We start from the raw sequence: 21,307 nt of genomic DNA, 5'->3' as shown, positions 1-21,307 counted from the left end.
CACAAATGACCGGGATTTGGGCCTGGTCTCCGGAAAGCAGTATTTCCTTCGCGCCGGACTCATTAAAGAAAACATCTTCGTCCAGTTCGAGTTGAGTAATAGCTGTTCTGATGTCCAGAAACTATTTTCGGTCATAAGAGAGGGTAGCAGCAACTTTATGTACAAAACAAGTTACAAACGGCAGCCATCCCCTCCGGCGCCATTATATATCATTATATATATATCTTTATATGTTTTGCGTCGGTGCTGCAGTTTAACTGACGCCCGGCCTAGAAAGACAATTTCCATAGACGGCCACATAGAGAAGTTAGACTAATAAGACACTTTAGTGATCACCTTTGTGCACAAAACATCCATTGAATTATTCAAATAATTGCAGAGGCAGATTTTTCTTCCCATCACTGACAGCCGAAGATATTAACATTTTATATTCATCCAATGTCTGCCATGTTTTTGGATAACGTGACGACGTCGTCGCTGTTCATGCTGCTCCCTGTGTGCACTGAGCGCTAGTGCGCATGTGATGTTGGTCCGGATGCAACCCGGATATAGACGGTCCATGAATCGGCGTATGCGAACATGAGTACATTACCTTGAAAACAAAGGGCAGACATATTGGACGCAGTCTCCAGTTCTTATTATACCTCAGTGACACAGCACAGAAGGAGTGAAGGATACGAGACCAAAAAGACAACATGAGAACAAGCGGACATGAATGCTCATAAAAACAGGAAAATAATTATTCTTGCGATAAAGGCATTTGGAATATCGCGCAAAAACATATATTCAAATTAATTCTATATCTCGCCCAGCCCTAACGGTATTCTTGTAATTGTTAAGGACTGGGGAGTTTTTCAGGATAAAAAAAGAAACAGAATGGAGCTAAGCACAGGTAAAATCCTACAGGAAAACCTGGTTCAGTCTGCTTTCCACCAGACACTGGGAGATGAATTCACCTTTCAGCAGGACAATAACCTAAAACACAAGGTCAAATCTACACTGGAGTTGCTTACCAAGACAGTGAATGTTCCTGAGTGGCTGAGTTACAGACTTAAATCTGCTTGAAAATACATGGCAAACCTGAAAATGGTTGTCTAGCAATGACCAACTTGACAGAGCTTGAAGAACTTTGAAAATAATAATAATAATGGGCAAATGTTGTACAATCCAGGTGTGGAAAGCTCGACTTACCCAGAAATACTCACAGCTGTAATCACTTCCAAAAGGTGATTCTAACATGTATTGATCCATCTAGTCAAGATAGTGTTTTATTTTTCAATAATGGTTTTAAAAATGTTAGAATTTGTTAGACTTTGAAATGAGAGTACTTTATGTAGATTGTTGACAAAAAATTACAATGAAATCCATTTTAATGCCACTTTGTAACAGCAAAATGTGGAAAGTCAAGGGGTGTAAATACTTTAAGGCACTGTATACCCTAGCATTTACCTAAACCCTGATGTTGCTAGCCTCCATGTTAGTGTTTAAGCTGTAGAAGATCTGAGTGAAATTGGTTTAATTGGGCTTACTTTGGTCTGTTTCTTCTCAGTGGCATAGACAATGGACGTGCAGCACACCTCGGCGATCTTGCGGCCCTCACCATAGAAAGACCAGCAGCAGATCTCGTCCCCGAGCACGTCCTTGACAAACAGAACGCGCCCGTTGAAGCGCAGCCCCAGTTTATCAAACAGCTCAATGTTTTTCAGCAGGTTGTCGTCCGAGTTACTGAAGGAGAGGGAAAAGCAAAGAGTTGGGTCAATCCCAAAGACACAGCACCATTGTCGACATACACATGCAGAGAGCGTGAGATCCTGACTTGAGATGCATCACCCCTTGGCAACAATGCCTGACATACATGAAACCCTGAAATCTCATTACTTACTGCCTAAGAGTAGGCAGTAAGTAATGTAACTTTTTTGTTGCTTAGCTTAATTGTGGCAGTGCTTGCTAAAAGTGAGACTTTAGGCATGGAATCACCTATAAAGTCAACAGCAGCTATAACACGACTACCAATTGGATATACCCAAACTCCTGGGCAATTTTCCCTCTAAGCTGCGCGCACGCGGCCACGCAACTCCCTCAGGACTTCCGCGCAGAACAAATGCTGGCCCGCGCAAGATTGAACTTCACTAAACTTCACTAGAGTTGCCCCATTAGTTTACACATCATTCCTTAAAACAGATCGTTTCCTTCTAATGTAGGAATAGTGATCGAATCAACATAGTATCAGCCATTTTCAATGCAACAAACCTACATTTGCAAGATTGAGTCTGTGATTTTGATGTAGCAGGAGGTCGTTTCAATCGCCTACTGTCAAGAGTATGTGCTTTTGAGATCAAAGAGCATTTGTTGATATTCTTTGCTATTTAGAAAGTTATTAGCCCAGTTATAGCATTGTTTTGGTCAGCAATGGGAGAGTGATTGCTTCCTATAAAAGCACAAAACCTGAACATTTCTTGCTATCTTTCAAAAGAGAGTCAGGTAAGAGCTTTGATTTTGTTTTAAAAGAGCAGTGTTGTATTTTGAGACAGGCTTGAATATGCAAAAAAAGCCAATAGGCAGAGGGTAGCCTACATTTTTGTCTGATTCTCTATTGTAATAATACATTAATTTGATTTAGTAAAGTAGTTTCTTGCATCATACACAAACACAAAAGCCTACAACGCAGTTCCAGTCACCTATTACGCCAATGGTGTTTACAGACCTTTTTTGTTTTGTTTGGACAAATTACTTGGGCTTTAGGACAAGTAATATCAAGGTTAATGTCAAGCCCTGCATAATTTTTTTTTAAAGTCTCATGGAATGTAGGCCTACGTTGAACAACACATACATTGAGGGAAAAAAGTATTTGATCCCCTGCTGATTTTGTACGTTTGCCCACTGACAAAGAAATGATCAGTCTATAAATTTAACAGTATGTTTATTTGAACAGTGAGAGACAGAATAACAACAACAAAATCCAGAAAAACGCATGTCAAAAATGTTAAATTGATTTGCATTTTAATGATGGAAATAAGGATTTGACCCCCTCTCAGTCAGACAGATTTCTGGCTCCCAGGTGTCTTTTATACAGGTAACGAGCTGAGATTAGGAGCGCACTCTTAAAGGGAGTGCTCCTAATCTCAGTTTGTTACCTATATAAAAGACACCTGTCCAAAGAAGCAATCAATCAATCAGATTCCAAACTCTCCTCCATGGCCAAGACAAAAGAGCTCTCCAAGGATGTCAGGGACAAGATTGTAGACCTACACAAGGCTGGAATGGGCTACAAGACCATCGCCAAGCAGCTTGGTGAGAAGGTGACAACAGTTGGTGCGATTATTCGCAAATGGAAGAAACACAAAATAACTGTCAATCTCCCTCGGCCTGGGGCTCCATGCAAGATCTCACCTCGTGGAGTTGCAATGATCATGAGAACGGTGAGGAATCAGCCCAGAACTACATGGGAGGACCATAGTCACCAAGAAAACAATTGGTAACACACTACGCCGTGAAGGACTGAAATCATGCAGCGCCCGCAAGGTCCCCCTGCTCAAGAAAGCACATATACAGGCCCGACTGAAGTTTTGCAATGAACATCTGAATGATTCAGAGGAGAACTGGGTGAAAGTGTTGTGGTCAGATGAGACCAAAATCGAGCTCTTTGGCATCAACTCAACTTGCCGTGTTTGGAGGAGGAGGAATGCTGCCTATGACCCCAAGAACACCATCCCCACCGTCAAACATGGAGGTGGAAACATTATGCTTTGGGGGTGATTTTCTGCTAAGGGGACAGAACAACTTCACCGCATCAAAGGGACAATGGACGGGGCCATGTACCGTCAAATCTTGGGTGAGAACCTCCTTCCCTCAGCCAGGGCATTGAAAATGGGTCGTGGATGGGTATTCCAGCATGACAATGACCCAAAACACACGGCCAAGGCAACAAAGGAGTGGCTCAAGAAGAAGCACATTAAGGTCCTGGAGTGGCCTAGCCAGTCTCCAGACCTTAATCCCATAGAAAATATGTGGAGGGAGCTGAAGGTTCGAGTTGCCAAATGTCAGGCTCGAAACCTTAATGACTTGGAGAAGATCTGCAAAGAGGAGTGGGACAAAATCCCTCCTGAGGTGTGTACAAACCTGGTGGCCAACTACAAGAAACGTCTGACCTCTGTGATTGCCAACAAGGGTTTTGCCACCAAGTACTAAGTAATGTTTTGCAGAGGGGTCAAATACTTATTTCCCTCATTAAAATGCAAATCAATTCATAACAATTTTTCTGGATTTTTTTGTTGTTATTCTGTCTCTCACTGTTCAAATAAACCTACCATTAAAATTAGACTGATCATGTCTTTGTCAGTGGGCAAACGTACAAAATCAGCAGGGGATCAAATACTTTTTCCCCTCACTGTAACTGGTTTAAAAATTACTTGAAAGATGGAACTCAAATGTGTATCTACTGATGGTGTTAAATCTGGACATAGGTGTCGTGCAGGGGTCGATTCTGGGTCCTGTACTTTGTACTGTTTACATTAACAATATTGACTTTTCTGTAAAAGATTGTAACCTGCACTTGTATGCCGCACCAATGATACTGTTGTGTATGCCATTGCCACCAACGGTTGACCAGGCTCTATCGGAACTACAGTATGCTTTCATTGTATTACAGAAAAACTGGCCTGAAATTAGTATTGAATACAGGTAAAACTAAGTACAGGTTGTTCTCTAGAGCGCATAAAAATAACTGATGATTTAAGCATATGTACTTTGGATGGTGCCCATATTGATCGTGTCCCTGCTTATAAATATCTGGGATAGTTGAAAAGCTGTCTTTTAAAAAGCATATTGATGAGTTAGTTAAGAAGCTGAGAATACAAATGGGCTTCTTCTATAGAAAGCTGATTATTCAGTCAGCTTTCCTATCGATCCTAGACTATGGCGACATCATCTAGATGAATGCAGCTGCCACTTCACTAAAGCCGTGCAGATGCAGTTTATCATAGCACACTGCGCTTTATTACGGGCAACAGTTTTAGTACTCATCACTGCATTCTCTACCAGAAAGCTGGTTGGCCCTCTTTGATGTCACGTAGGTTGAATCATTGCTATGTTTTCATTCATAAAAGCTTTTACAAAAACTCCCACTATACCAAACATCATTACTAAACTTTAGACATACAGTGGGGAGAACAAGTATTTGATACACTGCCGATTTTGCAGGTTTTCCTACTTACAAAGCATGTAGAGGTCTGTAATTTTTATCATAGGTACACTTCTACTGTGAGAGACGGAATCTAAAACAAAAATCCAGAAAATCACATTGTATGATTTTTAAGTAATTAATTAGCATTTTATTGCATGACATAAGTATTTGATCACCTACCAACCAGTAAGAATTCCGTCTCTCACAGACCTGTTAGTTTTTCTTTAAGAATCCCTCCTGTTCTCCACTCATTACCTGTATTAACTGCACCTGTTTGAACTCATTACCTGTATAAAAGACACCTGTCCACACACTCAATCAAACAGACTCCAACCTCTCCACAATAGCCAAGACCAGAGAGCTGTGTAAGGACATCAGGGATACAATTGTAGACCTGCACACGGCTGGGATGGGCTACAGGACAATAGGCAAGCAGCTTGTTGAGAAGGCAACAACTGTTGGCGCAATTATTAGAAAATGGAAGAAGTTCAAGATGACGGTCAATCACCCTCGGTCTGGGGCTCCATACAAGATCTCACCTCGTGGGGCATCAATGATCATGAGGAAGGTGAGGGATCAGCCCAGAACTACACGGCAGGACCTGGTCAATGACCTGAAGAGAGCTGGGACCACAGTCTCAAAGAAAAGCATTAGTAACACACTACGCCGTCATGGATTAAAATCCTGCAGCGCACGCAAGGTCCCCCTGCTCAAGCCAGCGCATGTTCAGGCCCGTCTGAAGTTTGCCAATGACCATCTGGATGATCCAGAGGAGGAATGGGAGAAGGTCATGTGGTCTGATGAGACAAAAATAGAGCTTTTTGGTCTAAACTCCACTCGCCGTGTTTGGAGGAAGAAGAAGGATGAGTACAACCCCAAGAACACCATCCCAACCGTGAAGCATGGAGGTGGAAACATCATTCTTTGGGGATGCTTTTCTGCAAAGGGGACAGGACGACTGCACCGTATTGAGGGGAGGATGGATGGGGCCATGTATCGCGAGATCTTGGCCAACAACCTCCTTCCCTCAGTAAGAGCATTGGAGATGGGTCGTGGCTTAGTCTTCCAGCATGACAACGACCCGAAACACACAGCCAGGGCAACTAAGGAGTGGCTCCGTAAGAAGCATCTCAAGGTCCTAGAGTGGCCTAGCCAGTCTCTAGACCTGAACCCAATAGAACATCTTTGGAGGGAGCTGAAAGTCCGTATTGCCCCGCGACAGCCCCGAAACCTGAAGGATCTGGAGAAGGTCTGTATGGAGGAGTGGGCCAAAATCCCTGCTGCAGTGTGTGCAAACCTGGTCAAGACCTACAGGAAACGTATGATCTCTGTAATTGCAAACAAAGGTTTCTGTACCAAATATTAAGTTCTGCTTTTCTGATGTATCAAATACTTATGTCATGCAATAAAATGCAAATTAATTACTTAAAAATCATACAATGTGATTTTCTGGATGTTTATTTTAGATTCCGTCTCTCACAGTTGAAGTGTACCTATGATAAAAATTACAGACCTCTACATGCTTTGTAAGTAGGAAAACCTGCAAAATCGGCAGTGTATCAAATACTTGTTCTCCCCACTGTATGAGTTACACACCTGGGTCTCAGGGATGGCTAACTCTGGAGATTCCTTTGGTCTCTCTACTGAGTTAGGTAAATCAGCTTTTAGTTTTCTTCCACCTTATTTGTGGAACAATCTTCAAAATGTTCTTAAATTGGATGTTTTGGTGCCTCTAGGGCAATTCAGAAAGCTGATTGATGACCTTATTACTGATGCATGTGTTTGTTTTTATGACCATGTTTTCTTTCTTTCTGCTTGCATTTGTATTTTGATGTGTATTTTCTGTAATTCAGGGCTCATCTGTAAAAGAGACCTTGGTGTCAGTAAAGGTTAAATAAAAAATAAAAATATTACCTGGTGTACGAATACTTGTTGTTCCCTCTGTTGTTCTGTAGTTTTACTACAGGCTGTGGGAGACAGGAAACATTAGAACTAATGTAACAGTAGCAAATATTGAGCATTTTCTGATAATTTGGAAAAGTTAAGCTGCTGAAAAATGTTGAGGGTCCATTTTAATAATAATAATAACTTTTGTTTGTATAGCGCTTTTCAGAACACTCAGACACTTTACACAAGGCAATAGAAAATCTAAACTCACATCGACATAAAAATCAGTATGAGAGCTAAAGCTAAGCAATGATACCAGAGCTAAGGTCGGAGATCTAAGTAAGCATTTAAAGTCAAACCAGTCTGCCATCTGTAATGGACAGCCTTCCTACCTATGCCCGTCCTCCCTCCCATTCACCCACCCTCTTTCTATCCCTCTCTCACCTTCCTGCAGGTGGTTATCATTCTCTGTTCTTCTTTGGCTGAGGTAATCATGGGAATGCGGCATACACCCTCATAGACGTCCCTTTGTTTCTGTGGGACATCGAAGGCATTTGATTCACATGAACATCTGACTCACACTATGGGGGAGGCTTCTGACTCACACTATGGGAGGCTTCTGACTCACACTATGGGAGGCTTCTGACTCACACTATGGGAGGCTTCTGACTCACACTATGGGAGGCTTCTGACTCACACTATGGGAGGCTTCTGACTCACACTATGGGAGGCTTCTGACTCACACTATGGGAGGCTTCTGACACTTTGGCCTGGGTATTCAACACACAAACATTGGGATCCAATGTAAGCATTAGAGAGATTAGATTAGTGCATAACAGTTATTTGACTCACATACAGTATATTGCACTTTGAAAGCATTTGATAAGACTTAGCTCAAAGACAAACACAAAGAGCGAAGGACATTTAATAATACTGACACTCAGCTCAGTGCTTTACACACAATTATAATTTTTGTTGGGTCAGTCTGGGTCTTACCTGCATGGCAGAGGTGCAGTGCTGGACTAGTCCCTGCACCCTGTAGTACTGAGCTTCCTTCAGAACTTCCTCCAGCTCTCGGTGGGACTCCGGAAGCGGTACCGAGCCGTCCCGCATAAAGTTCAGCACCAAGCCAAAATGGCGACCACACCTGTCCAACACTACCCAGCCTAAAGGAGAGGAAAAAGATTGAGAAGGAGTGAGAACAGATTAGACATAGGCAAGAATCAATCTCATCTAAATTTCAAATTTTTCCATGTGGCGATTGCTTTAGTCATTCCTGAGAATATGGAGAAAACAAAAAGGTAAATAAGTCACATCCCGTCACACGCTGCAAAACGGGAGTAAACGGTTTGTACTGAGCGACATGTTTTCCCAAAATGGTGTGCACCGTTATTCAGTCTTCGAGGTATGTTTGCTCCCATGTGGTGGGTGTGAACTAACCAATATGGGTGTGACCATTTGAAAAATCAAAACCAGCACACTGCACAAAATTGCCCTCTGAGCCATCATAAATCACAATATTCTTCAACTGATCATTCAGTGCAGCACTGTTTCCATGAAATTGCATGTTGCACACCGTTATGCCTTGCTGAACACGGCCCAGTGTTTCCAATCCGTTCCTTTGGCTCCATTAGGACTACACGTTTTCTTCCAGCATTGGCACACCTGATTCCCAACATTGGTGACCATTAGTTGAATAGTTGTATCAAGTGTGGTAGTGCTGGACTGGAACAAAGATGTGCAAGCCTGCGTGATCCTAGAATAACATATTGGGAAACACTGGCATACATAAATAATACACATAGGTCCATACCTACCCTCCGAATCTATGGTGACCTCTGCTCCTCCATTGCACATGCTCCTTAGTAGACCGTCCTCTTTACTCAGGGTCTGTACCGTGGTGTAATGCAGGGAGCCCCCAACATTCAGCTTCACATATTTACTCCCCGCCAGACCCCCTCCAACCCCCTTCTCCTCGCTGCCCCGGCCAGAGGACTGGGTGGTGGGGACGGAGGCAGCTGCCACACTCCCTGCAGAAGCCTCGGCAGACATCAGGCGTGCTTGCAGTTACAGAAGTTCCTGATTTAAAAACAAGAAACCACAGTTGCGGGATGTAATTTCAATTGATTGAATGATCAAAAACAAATACAACTGTCAACATATAACAAAAATGAGGTGTAACGGTACATGGGGACCTCTGTTCGGACCGCACTGTGAACCCGAATGAATACATAAATTGTTTTAATTCAAAATGATAACACTACACTGCGTTGTAGTCCTATTGTCTCGAGTAAATCTTAGCTGTAAAAAAACATTTCGGGCTATTCCGTTAAAACAACTACAGCCTATGCGCACATTGTAATCAGAATTCTAATCTTAATTGGCGCATTTCAAACTGTCCTTTTGTGAGGCGCAGCCAGGAACTAGTTCTGTACGGTTGCGAGTGGTGGAGTCGATCAACCAGAATTGGAGGATCCTCCATCATCGTTTAAAATCTCCAGTTTGGGAAAATGTTGGCTTCCCAGTAGATTACAATGGCGATGGACAGTTGTTGATAAAACGTTAACAGTAATTCGCTGCGCACAACGACAATAGCCTATACAGCTGCCAACACCTCAAATATGTTGACGGATTTATGCCGACATCACCCCAGTAAACCAGAGCAAGACAGAAACGCAAAACACAACACATCGTCATTCAAGCAGCCCTTGGCAGCTGATTCTGACCGGGCCAAAGAAATTACAAGAGCAATAGGTAGGCTGTGTTTACATTTTTTACAGTCTTTGGTTTATAGCTGCTGATAGGGCATTTCAGTATGGAGCAAGATAGCTGCCAAAAGGTTGAACATACACTACCATTCAGAAGTTTGGGGTCACTTAGAAATGTCCTTGTTTACGAAAGAAAAGCAATTTTTTTGTCCATTAAAATAACATCAAATTGATCAGAAATACAGTGTAGACATTGTTAATGTTGTAAATGGCTATTGTAGCTGGAAACGGCAGATTTTTTATGGAATATCTACATAGGCGTACAGAGGCCCATTATCAGCAACCATCAGTCCTGTGTTCCAATGGCACGTTGTGTTTGCTAATCCAAGTTTATCATTTTAAAAGGCTAATTGATCATTAGAAAACCCTTTTGCAATTAAGTTTGGCTGGGTCCAGCTCTAGGAAGAGTCTTGGTGGTTCCAAACTTCTTCCATTTAAAGAATGTTGGAGGCCACTGTGTTCTTGGGGACCTTCAATGCTGCAGAAATGTTTTGGTACCCTTCCCCAGATCTGTGCCTCGACACAATCATGTTTTGGAGCTCTACGGACAATTCCTTCGACCTCATGGCTTGGTTTTTGCTCTGACATGCACTGTCAACTGTGGGACCTTACATACACAGGTGTGTGCCTTTTCAAATCATGTCCAATCAATTGAAATTACCACAGGTGGACTCCAATCAAGTTGTAGAAACATCTCAAGGATGATCAATGGAAACAGGATGCACCTGAGCTCAATTTCAAGTCTCATAGAAAAGTGTCTGAATACTTATGTAAATAAGGTATCTGGGTTGTTTTTGGTATTCACTTGCAAAAATTTCAAAAAAACTGTTTCACTTTGTCATTATGGGGTATTGTGTGTAGATTGATGAGGAATTTTTTTTATTTAATCCATTTTAGAATAAGGCTGTAACGTAACAAAATGTGGAAAAGTCATGGGGTCTGAATACTTTCCGAATGCACTGCATTTTGATAAGGTACATGCATGGGGATGCCCATGCTGTAGAGATACACCCAGGGAACTAAAACTTCCCTGTTGTAGGCATAATACATCTTAGTGCTATCTAGACTTGGGCTGGCAAACAAATCCATTACATTAGCTACCTAAATGTGAAGTAAACCCAACTGAATAATAGAGAATAGAGACAACTTGAAAACGTGCAGGATACCCCTTTCCGGTTTCCCTGACCTCCGCTTTTTATGCTGTGTTATGCTTGTTCTCGTAGCACACCTCACAGGCCACTTGGTGTAAGTTTTTTTTGTTGGTGAGATGAAACTGCCAGGATCTCTGAAAGGTATTATTGTACGAATTACATCACAAGATTTATTCAAGCCTAGAATGTTAGTCAGTAGTCGTAACATGGTGTTGGTATGTTCACAGATTACATTTCACGTTTCATGCATGGCTTTTCTTACGATCCTAACAATTTATGTATGGATTTTCTTACGATCCTAATGTTACGTTTGTTCAACCTTTTGGCAGGTAATCCAGCTCCATATTCATATTTAATATATGCCATTTAGCAGACGCTTTTATCCAAAGCGACTTATAGTCATGCTTGCATACATTTTATGTATGGGTGGCCCCGGGAAGCGAACCCACAAACCTGGCGGTGCAAGCGCCATGCTCTACCAACTGAGCCATACAGAACCATATTCCAGCTCCTCATGAAAATGCTCCAACCACGTTACAAACTTCCCTCTTGCACCCATTTCAGCAAACAGGTAGTACCCACTCTATATACCCAAAGCTTTCAATGAATTGGCCAATGCACCCTGTGTTGCACATACTTTTAACAGTGAAAGCCTATCAGAGTGGGAGATGTCGCTGTGCTACAGACATGCCCCATTTATGGAGATTCACAAGTGTGCATCTGGCACTGAAGGAGGCAGTGTCATAGTGCATTTGTAACCATGTGGGAAGTGGGAATCATTATACCCTGATGAAGACAGCTTGTCTGTCGAAACGTTGGTTTTTAGGTTATTAAATTATTGCATCTGAGCTCCTAGAGTGTGCGGCTCTCCTTTTCTTTTGGAAGTGGGAATTTACCACATACGAATGGCAAAAATCCACTTGAATAACCCTCAAACTGGTAATTACTAGTGGGAAACGTATTTATCACCCTGAGCACCCACTTCTTCCACTTGGTGGGCTTCAAGTTCCTTGGCGTACACGTCACTGACAAACAAATGGACCACCCACACAGACAGTGTGGTGAAGAAGGCGCAACAGAGCGTCTTCAACATCTGGAGGCTAAAGAAATTTGGCTTGGCACCTACAACCCTCACAAACTTTTACAGATGCACAATTGAGAGCATCCTGTCGGGCTGCATCACCGCCTGGTACAGCAACTGCACCGCCAGCAACCGCAAGGTTCTCCAGAGGGTGGTGCTGTCTGCCCAACGCATTACCGGGGGCAAACTACCCGCCCTCCAGGACACCTACAGCACCCGACGTCAAAGGAAGGCCAAAAAGATCATCAAGGACATCAACAACCCGAGCCACTGCCTGTTCACCCCGCTATCATCCAGAAGGCGAGATCAGTACAGGTGAATCAAAGCTGGGACCAAGAGACTGAAAACCAGCTTCTATCTCAAGGCCATCAGACTGTTAAACAGCCATCACTAGCACATTATAGGCTGCTGCCTATAGACATAGACTAGAAAACACTAGCCACTTTAATGTTTACATATCTTGTATTACTCATCTCATATGGGCGGCAGGTAGATTAGTGGTTAAGACCGTTGTGCCAGTAACCGAAAGGGTGCTGGTTCTAATCCCCGAGCCGACTAGGTGAAAAATCTGTCGATGTGCCCTTGAGCAAGGCACTTAACCCTAATTGCTCATGTAAGTTGCTCTGGATAAGAGTGTCTGCTAAGTGACTAAAATGTAAAATGTAAATACAGTGGGGAGAACAAGTATTTGATACACTGCCGATTCTGCAGGTTTTCCTACTTACAAAGCATGTAGAGGTCTGTAATTTTTATCATATGTACACTTCAACTGTGAGAGACGGAATCTAAAACAAAAATCCAGAAAATCACATTGTATGATTTTTAAGTCATTAATTTGCATTTTATTGCATGACATAAGTATTTGATACATCAGAAAAGCAGAACTTAATATTTGGTACAGAAACCTTTGTTTGCAATTACAGAGATCATACGTTTCCTGTAGGTCTTGACCAGGTTTGCACACACTGCAGCAGGGATTTTGGCCCACTCCTCCATACAGACCTTCTCCAGATCCTTCAGGTTTCGGGGCTGTCGCTGGGCAATACGGACTTTCAGCTCCCTCCAAACATTTTCTATTGGGTTCAGGTCTAGAGACTGGCTAGGCCACTCCAGGACCTTGAGATGCTTCTTACGGAGCCACTCCTTAGTTGCCCTGGCTGTGTGTTGAGTCGTTGTCATGCTGGAAGACCCAGCCACGACCCATCTTCAATGCTCTTTCTGAGGGAAGGAGGTTGTTGGCCAAGATCTCGCAATACATGGCCCCATCCATCCTCCCCTCAATACGGTGCAGTCGTCCTGTCCCCTTTGCAGAAAAGCATCCCCAAAGAATGATGTTTCCACCTCCATGCTTCACGGTTGGGATGGTGTTCTTGGGGTTGTACTCATCCTTCTTCTTCCTCCAAACACGGCGAGTGGAGTTTAGACCAAACAGCTCTATTTTTGTCTCATCAGACCACATGACCTTCTCCCATTCCTCCTCTGGATCATCCAGATGGTCAAATTTCAGACGGGCCTGGACATGCGCTGGCTTGAGCAGGGGGACCTTGCGTGCGCTGCAGGATTTTAATCCATGACGGCGTAGTGTGTTACTAATAGTTTTCTTTGAGACTGTGGTCCCAGCTCTCTTCAGGTCATTGACCAGGTCCTGCCGTGTAGTTCTGGGTTGATCCCTCATGATCATTGATGCCCCACGAGGTGAGATCTTGCATGGAGCCCCAGACCGAGGGTGATTGACCTTCATCTTGAACTTCTTCCATTTTCTAATAATTGCGCCAACAGTTTTTGCCTTCTCACCAAGCTGCTTGCCTATTGTCCTGTAGCCCATCCCAGCCTTGTGCAGGTCTACAATTTTATCCCTGATGTCCTTACACAGCTCTCTGTTCTTGGCCATTGTGGAGAGGTTGGAGTCTGTTTGATTGAGTGTGTGGACAGGTGTCTTTTATACAGGTAACGTGTTCAAACAGGTGCAGTTAATACAGGTAATGAGTGGAGAACAGGAGGGCTTCTTAAAGAAAAACTAACAGGTCTGTGAGAGCCGGAATTCTTACTGGTTGGTAGGTGATCAAATACTTATGTCATGCAATAAAATGCAAATTAATGACTTAAAAATCATACAATGTGATTTTCTGGATTTTAGATTTTTAGGTTCCGTCTCTCACAGTTGGAGTGTACCTATGATAAAAATTACAGACCTCTACATACTTTGTAAGTAAGAAAACCTGCAAAATCGGCAGTGTATCAAATACTTGTTCTCCCCACTGTATATACTGTATTCTATACTATTCTACAGTATCTTAGTCCATGCCGCTCTGACATCGCTCGTTCATATATGTATATATTCTTAATTCCTTACTTAGATTTGTGTGTATTGGGTATATGTTGTGAAATTGTTAGATATTACTTGTCAGATATTACTGCACTGTCGGAGCTAGAAGCACAAGCATTTCGCTACACCCGCAATAACATCTGCTAAACACATGTATGTGACCAATCAATTTGAGTCGGTGACCTCTGACGTCACCTACTATGGAAATGGATTCTAACAGCATTTTCGGCAGTTAAATGCAACAAAACATTATAAAAAGCAATCTATTAATGTGTTTTTTTAACTAATTAATAAATCATGTTTACAAGCATGATAGCTAGGGGTGTGCCGATCTCGTCATCCGTTTTATCACACTTGATACTCGTAATCAGATTTACTCGTGATCGGAAAACCCGTAAATGTGCCAGTGTGCCAGTAAAGCCTATACCCCAAGTGCGCATTACTGCGCTATCACTCAGGGAGCATCCTTATGTTCCTTCACACACATTGTTCAAAGGTAAACGACCCCGACAGATGAAAATACACGATTGACTTACTTAGTCCTATTCAATTATCAAAGAAATAGGCAAATAAATAGCCTAATGTATGGCTGGCTACTACTGCCTTCATTTATTCTAGACACAGATTTAGATGAAGTTAGGCTAATTCGCTTGCCCCATATTGTTTATTTCGAGGAGCAACACTTCTCCTGACACAACACTTGTACAATCAAAATAAAACAAATCTACATTTTATTTTTTTATGATCTGTCGCTCAGTAAACATGCCTGGGCAAGAAAGCATGGGCTTGGATCACGACAGACGTCGTCAGCAATGGAATAATTATACGGACAGACAAAGTAGGCCTACTAAACAACGCCAAGTACACAGACAAAAACAACCATATGACTTCTGCTGAGGACATATCACCGTAATTGCTGTATGATCAATGCAGACGTCGGATTGACCATGCGGCCAGATGCACAATGCCCTTCTCTCTCCAGAATGTGCTCTCTCCCACCAATTTGTGCACATTCATTGTTTCATAACTTAAATTGTGTGAATTGTTTGCGTGTATATCAATTCCTCATTACATATATCATCAGTAGTACATTTACTGTTAATTCCTAATCTACAGTGTTTGTTACTTTGGTTACGGTCACTTCTTTTAATGCATTCAATATTATTATTCCATTATTATTCCACGACTGCGTGGCCAGGCACGAATCCAACACCATCATTAAGTTTACTGACAACAACGGTGGTAGGCATGATCACCGACAATAATATGCCATTTAGCAGACGCTTTTATCCAAAGCGACTTACAGTCATGCATGCATACATTTTTCTGTATGGGTGGTCCCGGGGCTCGAACCCACTACCTTGGCGTTTCAAGCGCCGTGCTCTACCAGTTGAGCTACAGAGGACCACAACGATGAGACAGCCTATAGGGAGGAGGTCAGAGACCTGGCAGTGTAGTGCCATGACAACAACCTCTCCCTCAACGTGAGCAAGACAAAGGAGATGATCGTGGACTACAGGAAAACGGGGGCCGAACACGCGCCCATTCACATCGTAGGGGTTGTAGAGGCGCAGGTCGAGAGTCTCAAGTTCCTTGGTGTCCACATCACAAACAAACTATAAAATGGTCCAAACACACAAAGAAGAGGGCACGACAACGCCTTTTCCCCCTCAGATCCTCAAAATACTCTCCAGTTGCACCATCGAGAGCATCCTGACCTGGTATGGCAACTGCTCAGCATCCGACCGTAAGGCGCTACAGAGGGTAGTGCGTATGGCCCAGTACATAACTGGGGCCAAGCTTCCTGCCATCCAGGACCTATATACTAGGCTGTGTCAGAGGAAGGCCAAAAAATAGTCAAAGATTCCAGTCACCCAAGTCATATACTGTTCTCTTTGCTACCACACGGCAAGCGGTACCGGAGCGTCAAGTCTAGATCCAAAAGGCTCCTTAACAGCTCCCGAGTGGCGCAGCAGTCTAAGGCACTGCATCTCAGTGCTAGAGGCGTCACTACAAACCCTGGTTAGATTCCAAGTTGTATCACAATCCGGCTGTGATTAGGAGTCCCATAGGGCGGCGCACAATTGGCCCAGCGTCGTCCGGGTTTGGCCGGGGTAGGCAGTCATTGTAAATAAGAATATGTTCTTAACTGACTTGCCTACTTAAATAAAGGTTAAATAAAAAAAGACTGCTGAACAATTCATCAAATGGCCACCTAGACTATTTGCATTGAGCTGCTACGCGCTGTTTATTATCCATGCATAGTCACATTACCCCTACCTACAGTCGTGGTCAAAAGTTGAGAATGACACAAGTATTGGTCTTCACAAAGTTTGCTGCTTCAGTGTTTTTAGATATTTTTGTCAGATGTTACTATGGTATACTGAAGTATAATTACAAGCATTCCGTAAGTGTCAAAGGCTTTTATTTACAATTACATTAAGTGTATGCAAAGAGTCAATATTTGCAGTGTTGACCCTTCTTTTCAAGACCTCTGCAATCTGCCCTGGCATGCTGTCAATTAACTTCTGGGCCACATCCTGACTGATGGCAGCCCATTCTTGCATAATCAATGCTTGGAGTTTGTCAGAATTTGTGGGTTTTTGTTTGTCCACCCGCCTCGAGGATCGACCACAAGTTCTCAATGGGATTAAGGTCTGGGGAGTTTCCTGGCCATGGACCCAAAATGTTGATGTTTTGTTCCCCGAGCCACTTAGTTATCACTTTTGCCTTATGGCAAGGTGCTCCATCATGCTGGAAAAAGCATTGGTCGTCATCAAACTGTTCTTGGATGGTTGGCAGAAGTTGCTCTCGGAGGATGTGTTGGTACCATTCTTTATTCATGGCTGTGTTCTTAGGCAAAATTGTGAGTGAGCCCACTCCCTTGGCTGAGAAGGAACCCCACACATGAATGGTCTCAGGATGCTTTACTGTTGGCATGACACAGGAATGTCTTCTCGGACAAGGTGTTTTACGGATGCCCCAAACAATCGGAAAGGGGATTCATCAGAGAAAATGACTTTACCCCAGTCCTCAGCAGTCCAATCCCTGTACCTTTTGCAGGATATCAGTCTGTCCCTGATGTATTTTTCTGGAGAGAAGTGGCTTCTTTGCTGCCCTTCTTGACACCAGGCCATCCTCCAAAAGTCTTCGCCACACTGTCTGTGCAGATGCACTCACACCTGCCTGCTGCCATTCCTGAGCAAGCTCTGCACTGGTGGTGCACCGATCCCGCAGCTGAATCAACTTTAGGAGACGGTCCTGGCGCTTGCTGGACTTTCTTGGGCGCCCTGATGCCTTCTTCACAACAATTGAACCTCTCTCCTTGAAGTTCTTGATGATCCGATAAATGGTTGATTTAGGTGCAATCTTACTAGCAGCAAAATCCTTGCCTGTGAAGTCCTTTTTGTGCAAAGCAATGATGACGGCACGTGTTTCCTTGCAGGTAACCATGGTTAACAGAGGAAGAACAATGATTTCAAGCACCACCCTCCTTTTAAAGCTTCCAGTCTGTTATTCTAACTCAATCAGCATGACAGAGTGATATCCAGCCTTGTCCTCGTCAACACTCTCATCTGTGTTAACGAGAGTATCACTGACATGATGGCAGCTGGTCCTTTTGTGGCAGGGCTGAAATGCAGTGGAAATGTTTTTGGGGGATTAAGTTCATTTTCATGGCAAAGAGGGACTTTGCAATTAATTGCAATTCATCTGATCACTCTTCATGATATTCTGGAGTATATGTAAATTGCCATCATCAAAACTGAGGCAGCAGACTTTGTGAAAATTAGTATGTGTCATTCAAGACTTTTGACCACGACTGTACATGTACAAATTACCTCGACTAACCTGTATCCCCGTACATTGACTCTGTACCAGTACCCCCTGTATATAGTCCTGTGTAGCTCAGTTGGTAGAGCATGGCGCTTGCAACACCAGGGTTGTGGGTTCGTTTCCCACGGGGGGCCAGTATGAAAATGTATGCACTCACTAACTGTAAGTCACTCTGGATAAGAGCGTCTGCTAAATGACTAAAATGTAAAAAATAACCTCATTGTTATTTGATTGTGATATTTTTTAAATTAATTTTACTTTACTTTATTTAGTAAATAATTTCTTAACTATTTTCTTAATACTGAATTGTTGGTTAAGGGCTTGTAAGTAAGCATTTCACGGTAAGGTCTACACCTGTTGTAGTCGCCGCATGTGACAAATACAATTTGATTTGATTCCAATGCTTCCCACAGTTGTCAAGTTGGCTGGATGTCCTTTGGGTGGTTGACCATTCTTGATACACACAGGAATCTGTTGAGCATGAAAATCCCAGCAGCGTTGCAGTTCTTGACACACTCAAACCGGTGCGCCTGGCACCTACCATACCCCGTTCATAGGCACTTAAATATTTTGTCCTACCAATTCACCCTTCGAATGGCACACATACACAATCCATGTCTCAAGACTTTCAAATCCTTCTTTAACCTGTCTCCTCCCCTTCATCTACACTGATTTAAGTGGTGACCTCAAAAAGGGATCATAGCTTTCACCTGGATTCACCTGGTCAGTCTGTCATGGAAAAAGTAGGTGTTCCTAATGATTTGTACACTCAGTTTAGATTGTAGAAGGTTTCAAAAAATCTTCTTCTAAACAACCATATATAGGGTATTCCAAGTTTCCGTGTGGCCTTTGAATAGTGTTCGTTTAAACAGCTCTACACCCAAAACGCTCCCTGTTCTATTGATTTCAGCATGATATCGATGGAAGTGATTAACAAAAAAAGTGTTGCGTTACACTTATTGCGTTGGTGACCCACTTGAATCAAAATGCAACACTTCAAAATGTAGCTAGCCGTCTTCTACACATTGTCCTCTAACTAGTGATGTACACATTATTCCCATATTCTGTGTGATTTTTAACAGGACGTGCATATTTCTGCATATTGGTTATTCATTCAGACACTTTAAAACTGTTTTAACATTGGGCTATTTATCAATACGTCTAGTCAACAGGAAGCAGCAACAACGTTATTTTCAACGTACGTTTTAGGAATGTAACTTTTACCTCCCGAGTGGTTTAGCAGTGCTAGAGGCGTCACTACAGACCCGGGTTCGATCCCAGGCTGTGTCATAGCCGGCCGCGACCGGGAGTCCCATGAGGCGGCGCACAATTGGCCCAGCCTCGTCTGGGTTAGGGGAGAGTTTGGCCGGCCGGGATGTCCTTGTCCCATTACGCTCTAGCGACTCTGTGGGGGGCCGGGCTGATTTCGGTCACCAGTTGGACTGCGTTTCCTCCGACACATTGGTGCGGCTGGTTTCCAGGTTAAGCGAGAAGTGTGTCAAGAAGCAGTGCGGTTTGGCAGGGTCGTGTTTCGGAGGACGCATGGATCTCTCCTGAGTCCGTACGGGAGTTGCAGCGATGGGACATGACTGTAACTACCAATTGGATACCACGAAATTGGGGTGAAAAGTTGTTTTTTTTAAGCCTAACTTTTAACATTAAACTTTAGATCTTGTAAGAATTATTTCTGATTTATAGTTATTATTCTTTACAACGCTACTCCTCTTACACCGTTTAAGCTAGAAACGTATTTCAAACTTTAAAACGTGTAGACTGGTCTGGAATAGTGTGCTTGCATACAACTTTTTGATAGGTTTTATACCTTTTAAACTTTTTGTCCTCCATCCACTTTCATGGGATTTCCTCAGCATTCTAAAGGTCCCATTGTGACATCACTCCCTACATTCTATTCACTATAAACAATGTTACTTTTTAAACAAATTAGCTACTTTGACCACTTTCCCAACAACTTAGACAAAATGAGAGCTATTGAAATCTTCCTCTACTCTGCTATTTCAATCTGAAATCAGAACATAATTACTCTCTGGTACCGATCAAACACTGGACAATTGTGGACACAAACATAATTTCAAAAAATTGAAAACACAATTTTCCTTCATGTTAAATTATAATCTACAGTTTCCAATGATATCGTAGCTACTTAATCGGGTAAAACTGTTGGATGAGTCCAAAAACGTGTTGTGATTTATTTATTTTGATGATTTAGCTACCCGAAATCACCAAAACGGGTTTGCCCTGCCTACTTCTAGGCCAGTATCATTTCCAGGTGACATTTGAATGGGTAACTGTTAACAAGTTAGTTTTCCAGACACTGCAAGACACATGAAAGACAGCTAGCCAACTAACGTTAGCCAACGTTGGCTAGCAAAGTACCTCGCGACAATCACACTAGCCAACTTGCTGGTTAGTAGTTGGCTTGTTACCTAGCTAGCTACATTTACTAACGTTAGTTTCAAGCTACCGCACCGTCTCTGGTTGGATGTTAAAGGCAAGCCGTTAGCTAGCTAATAATGTACTCACCAGGCTAGCCGACTTGCTAGCTAACGTTAGCGATTAACTGTTGTGGTGGTTCAAAATCTCCAATGCTATTAAAATGTGAATTTAAAACAACGCCAACGGAAAAAGAACACACTTAACTAGGTTGCTAGCTAGTTGTACGAATTAGGGAAATACTGTGGTTAATTAGGACGGGGTCATTTTGACATGTTTGCTTGCCTAGCTAACCTCATTGACAAGATTAGCGTCCCGGCAGCAACAATAACACTTCCGGTTTTCCGATTTTGCCTTCAAAATAAAGGTCTGTGCTAAAATGCTATGTGTATGATACTTAATCAATATTTTTTTGCAGCTTTGCATAGTCATAGTACATAATCTTAAAATTATGGTACAAAATTATGTTACAAAATTATAACTACAACTAACTATTAATTACTACTTAAGATACATAATATTATATGGTGGAGCACATTGAGAAATGGCTATGTTTTTAATGTCATTCTATGTTATGTATATGACTGGTGCTATGCTTAAAAGTGTGTCTTGGTTCTTACAGATCCT

The 21,307-nt window shown here is 42.6% G+C and overlaps 1 protein-coding gene across 1 annotated transcript in view; it reads right to left on the bottom strand.

Moving 5' to 3' along the window:
- The window catches only part of LOC311102124 (BTB/POZ domain-containing adapter for CUL3-mediated RhoA degradation protein 1-like), a 32,458-nt gene extending 11,455 nt beyond the window's left edge, over nt 1–21,003 (bottom strand). The window contains exons 1-6 of the mRNA XM_084143358.1: nt 20,771–21,003; nt 8,887–9,148; nt 8,066–8,235; nt 7,514–7,603; nt 7,097–7,149; nt 1,530–1,725 (exon numbers count right to left, since the gene is read on the bottom strand). Of these exons, the coding sequence (XP_083999484.1) occupies nt 1,530–1,725; nt 7,097–7,149; nt 7,514–7,603; nt 8,066–8,235; nt 8,887–9,121 (744 nt within the window). The 5' untranslated portion in view covers nt 9,122–9,148; nt 20,771–21,003. The remainder of the gene's footprint in view (nt 1–1,529; nt 1,726–7,096; nt 7,150–7,513; nt 7,604–8,065; nt 8,236–8,886; nt 9,149–20,770) is intronic.
- Nucleotides 21,004–21,307: the final 304 nt, after the last annotated feature.

This window comes from Coregonus lavaretus (genome assembly GCF_964263955.1).
Source record: "Coregonus lavaretus genome assembly, chromosome: 2".
Classification (NCBI taxonomy): domain Eukaryota; kingdom Metazoa; phylum Chordata; class Actinopteri; order Salmoniformes; family Salmonidae; genus Coregonus; species Coregonus lavaretus.
Note: the sequence above shows the minus strand (reverse complement) of the source record. Positions and strands in the feature narration are given on the sequence as shown.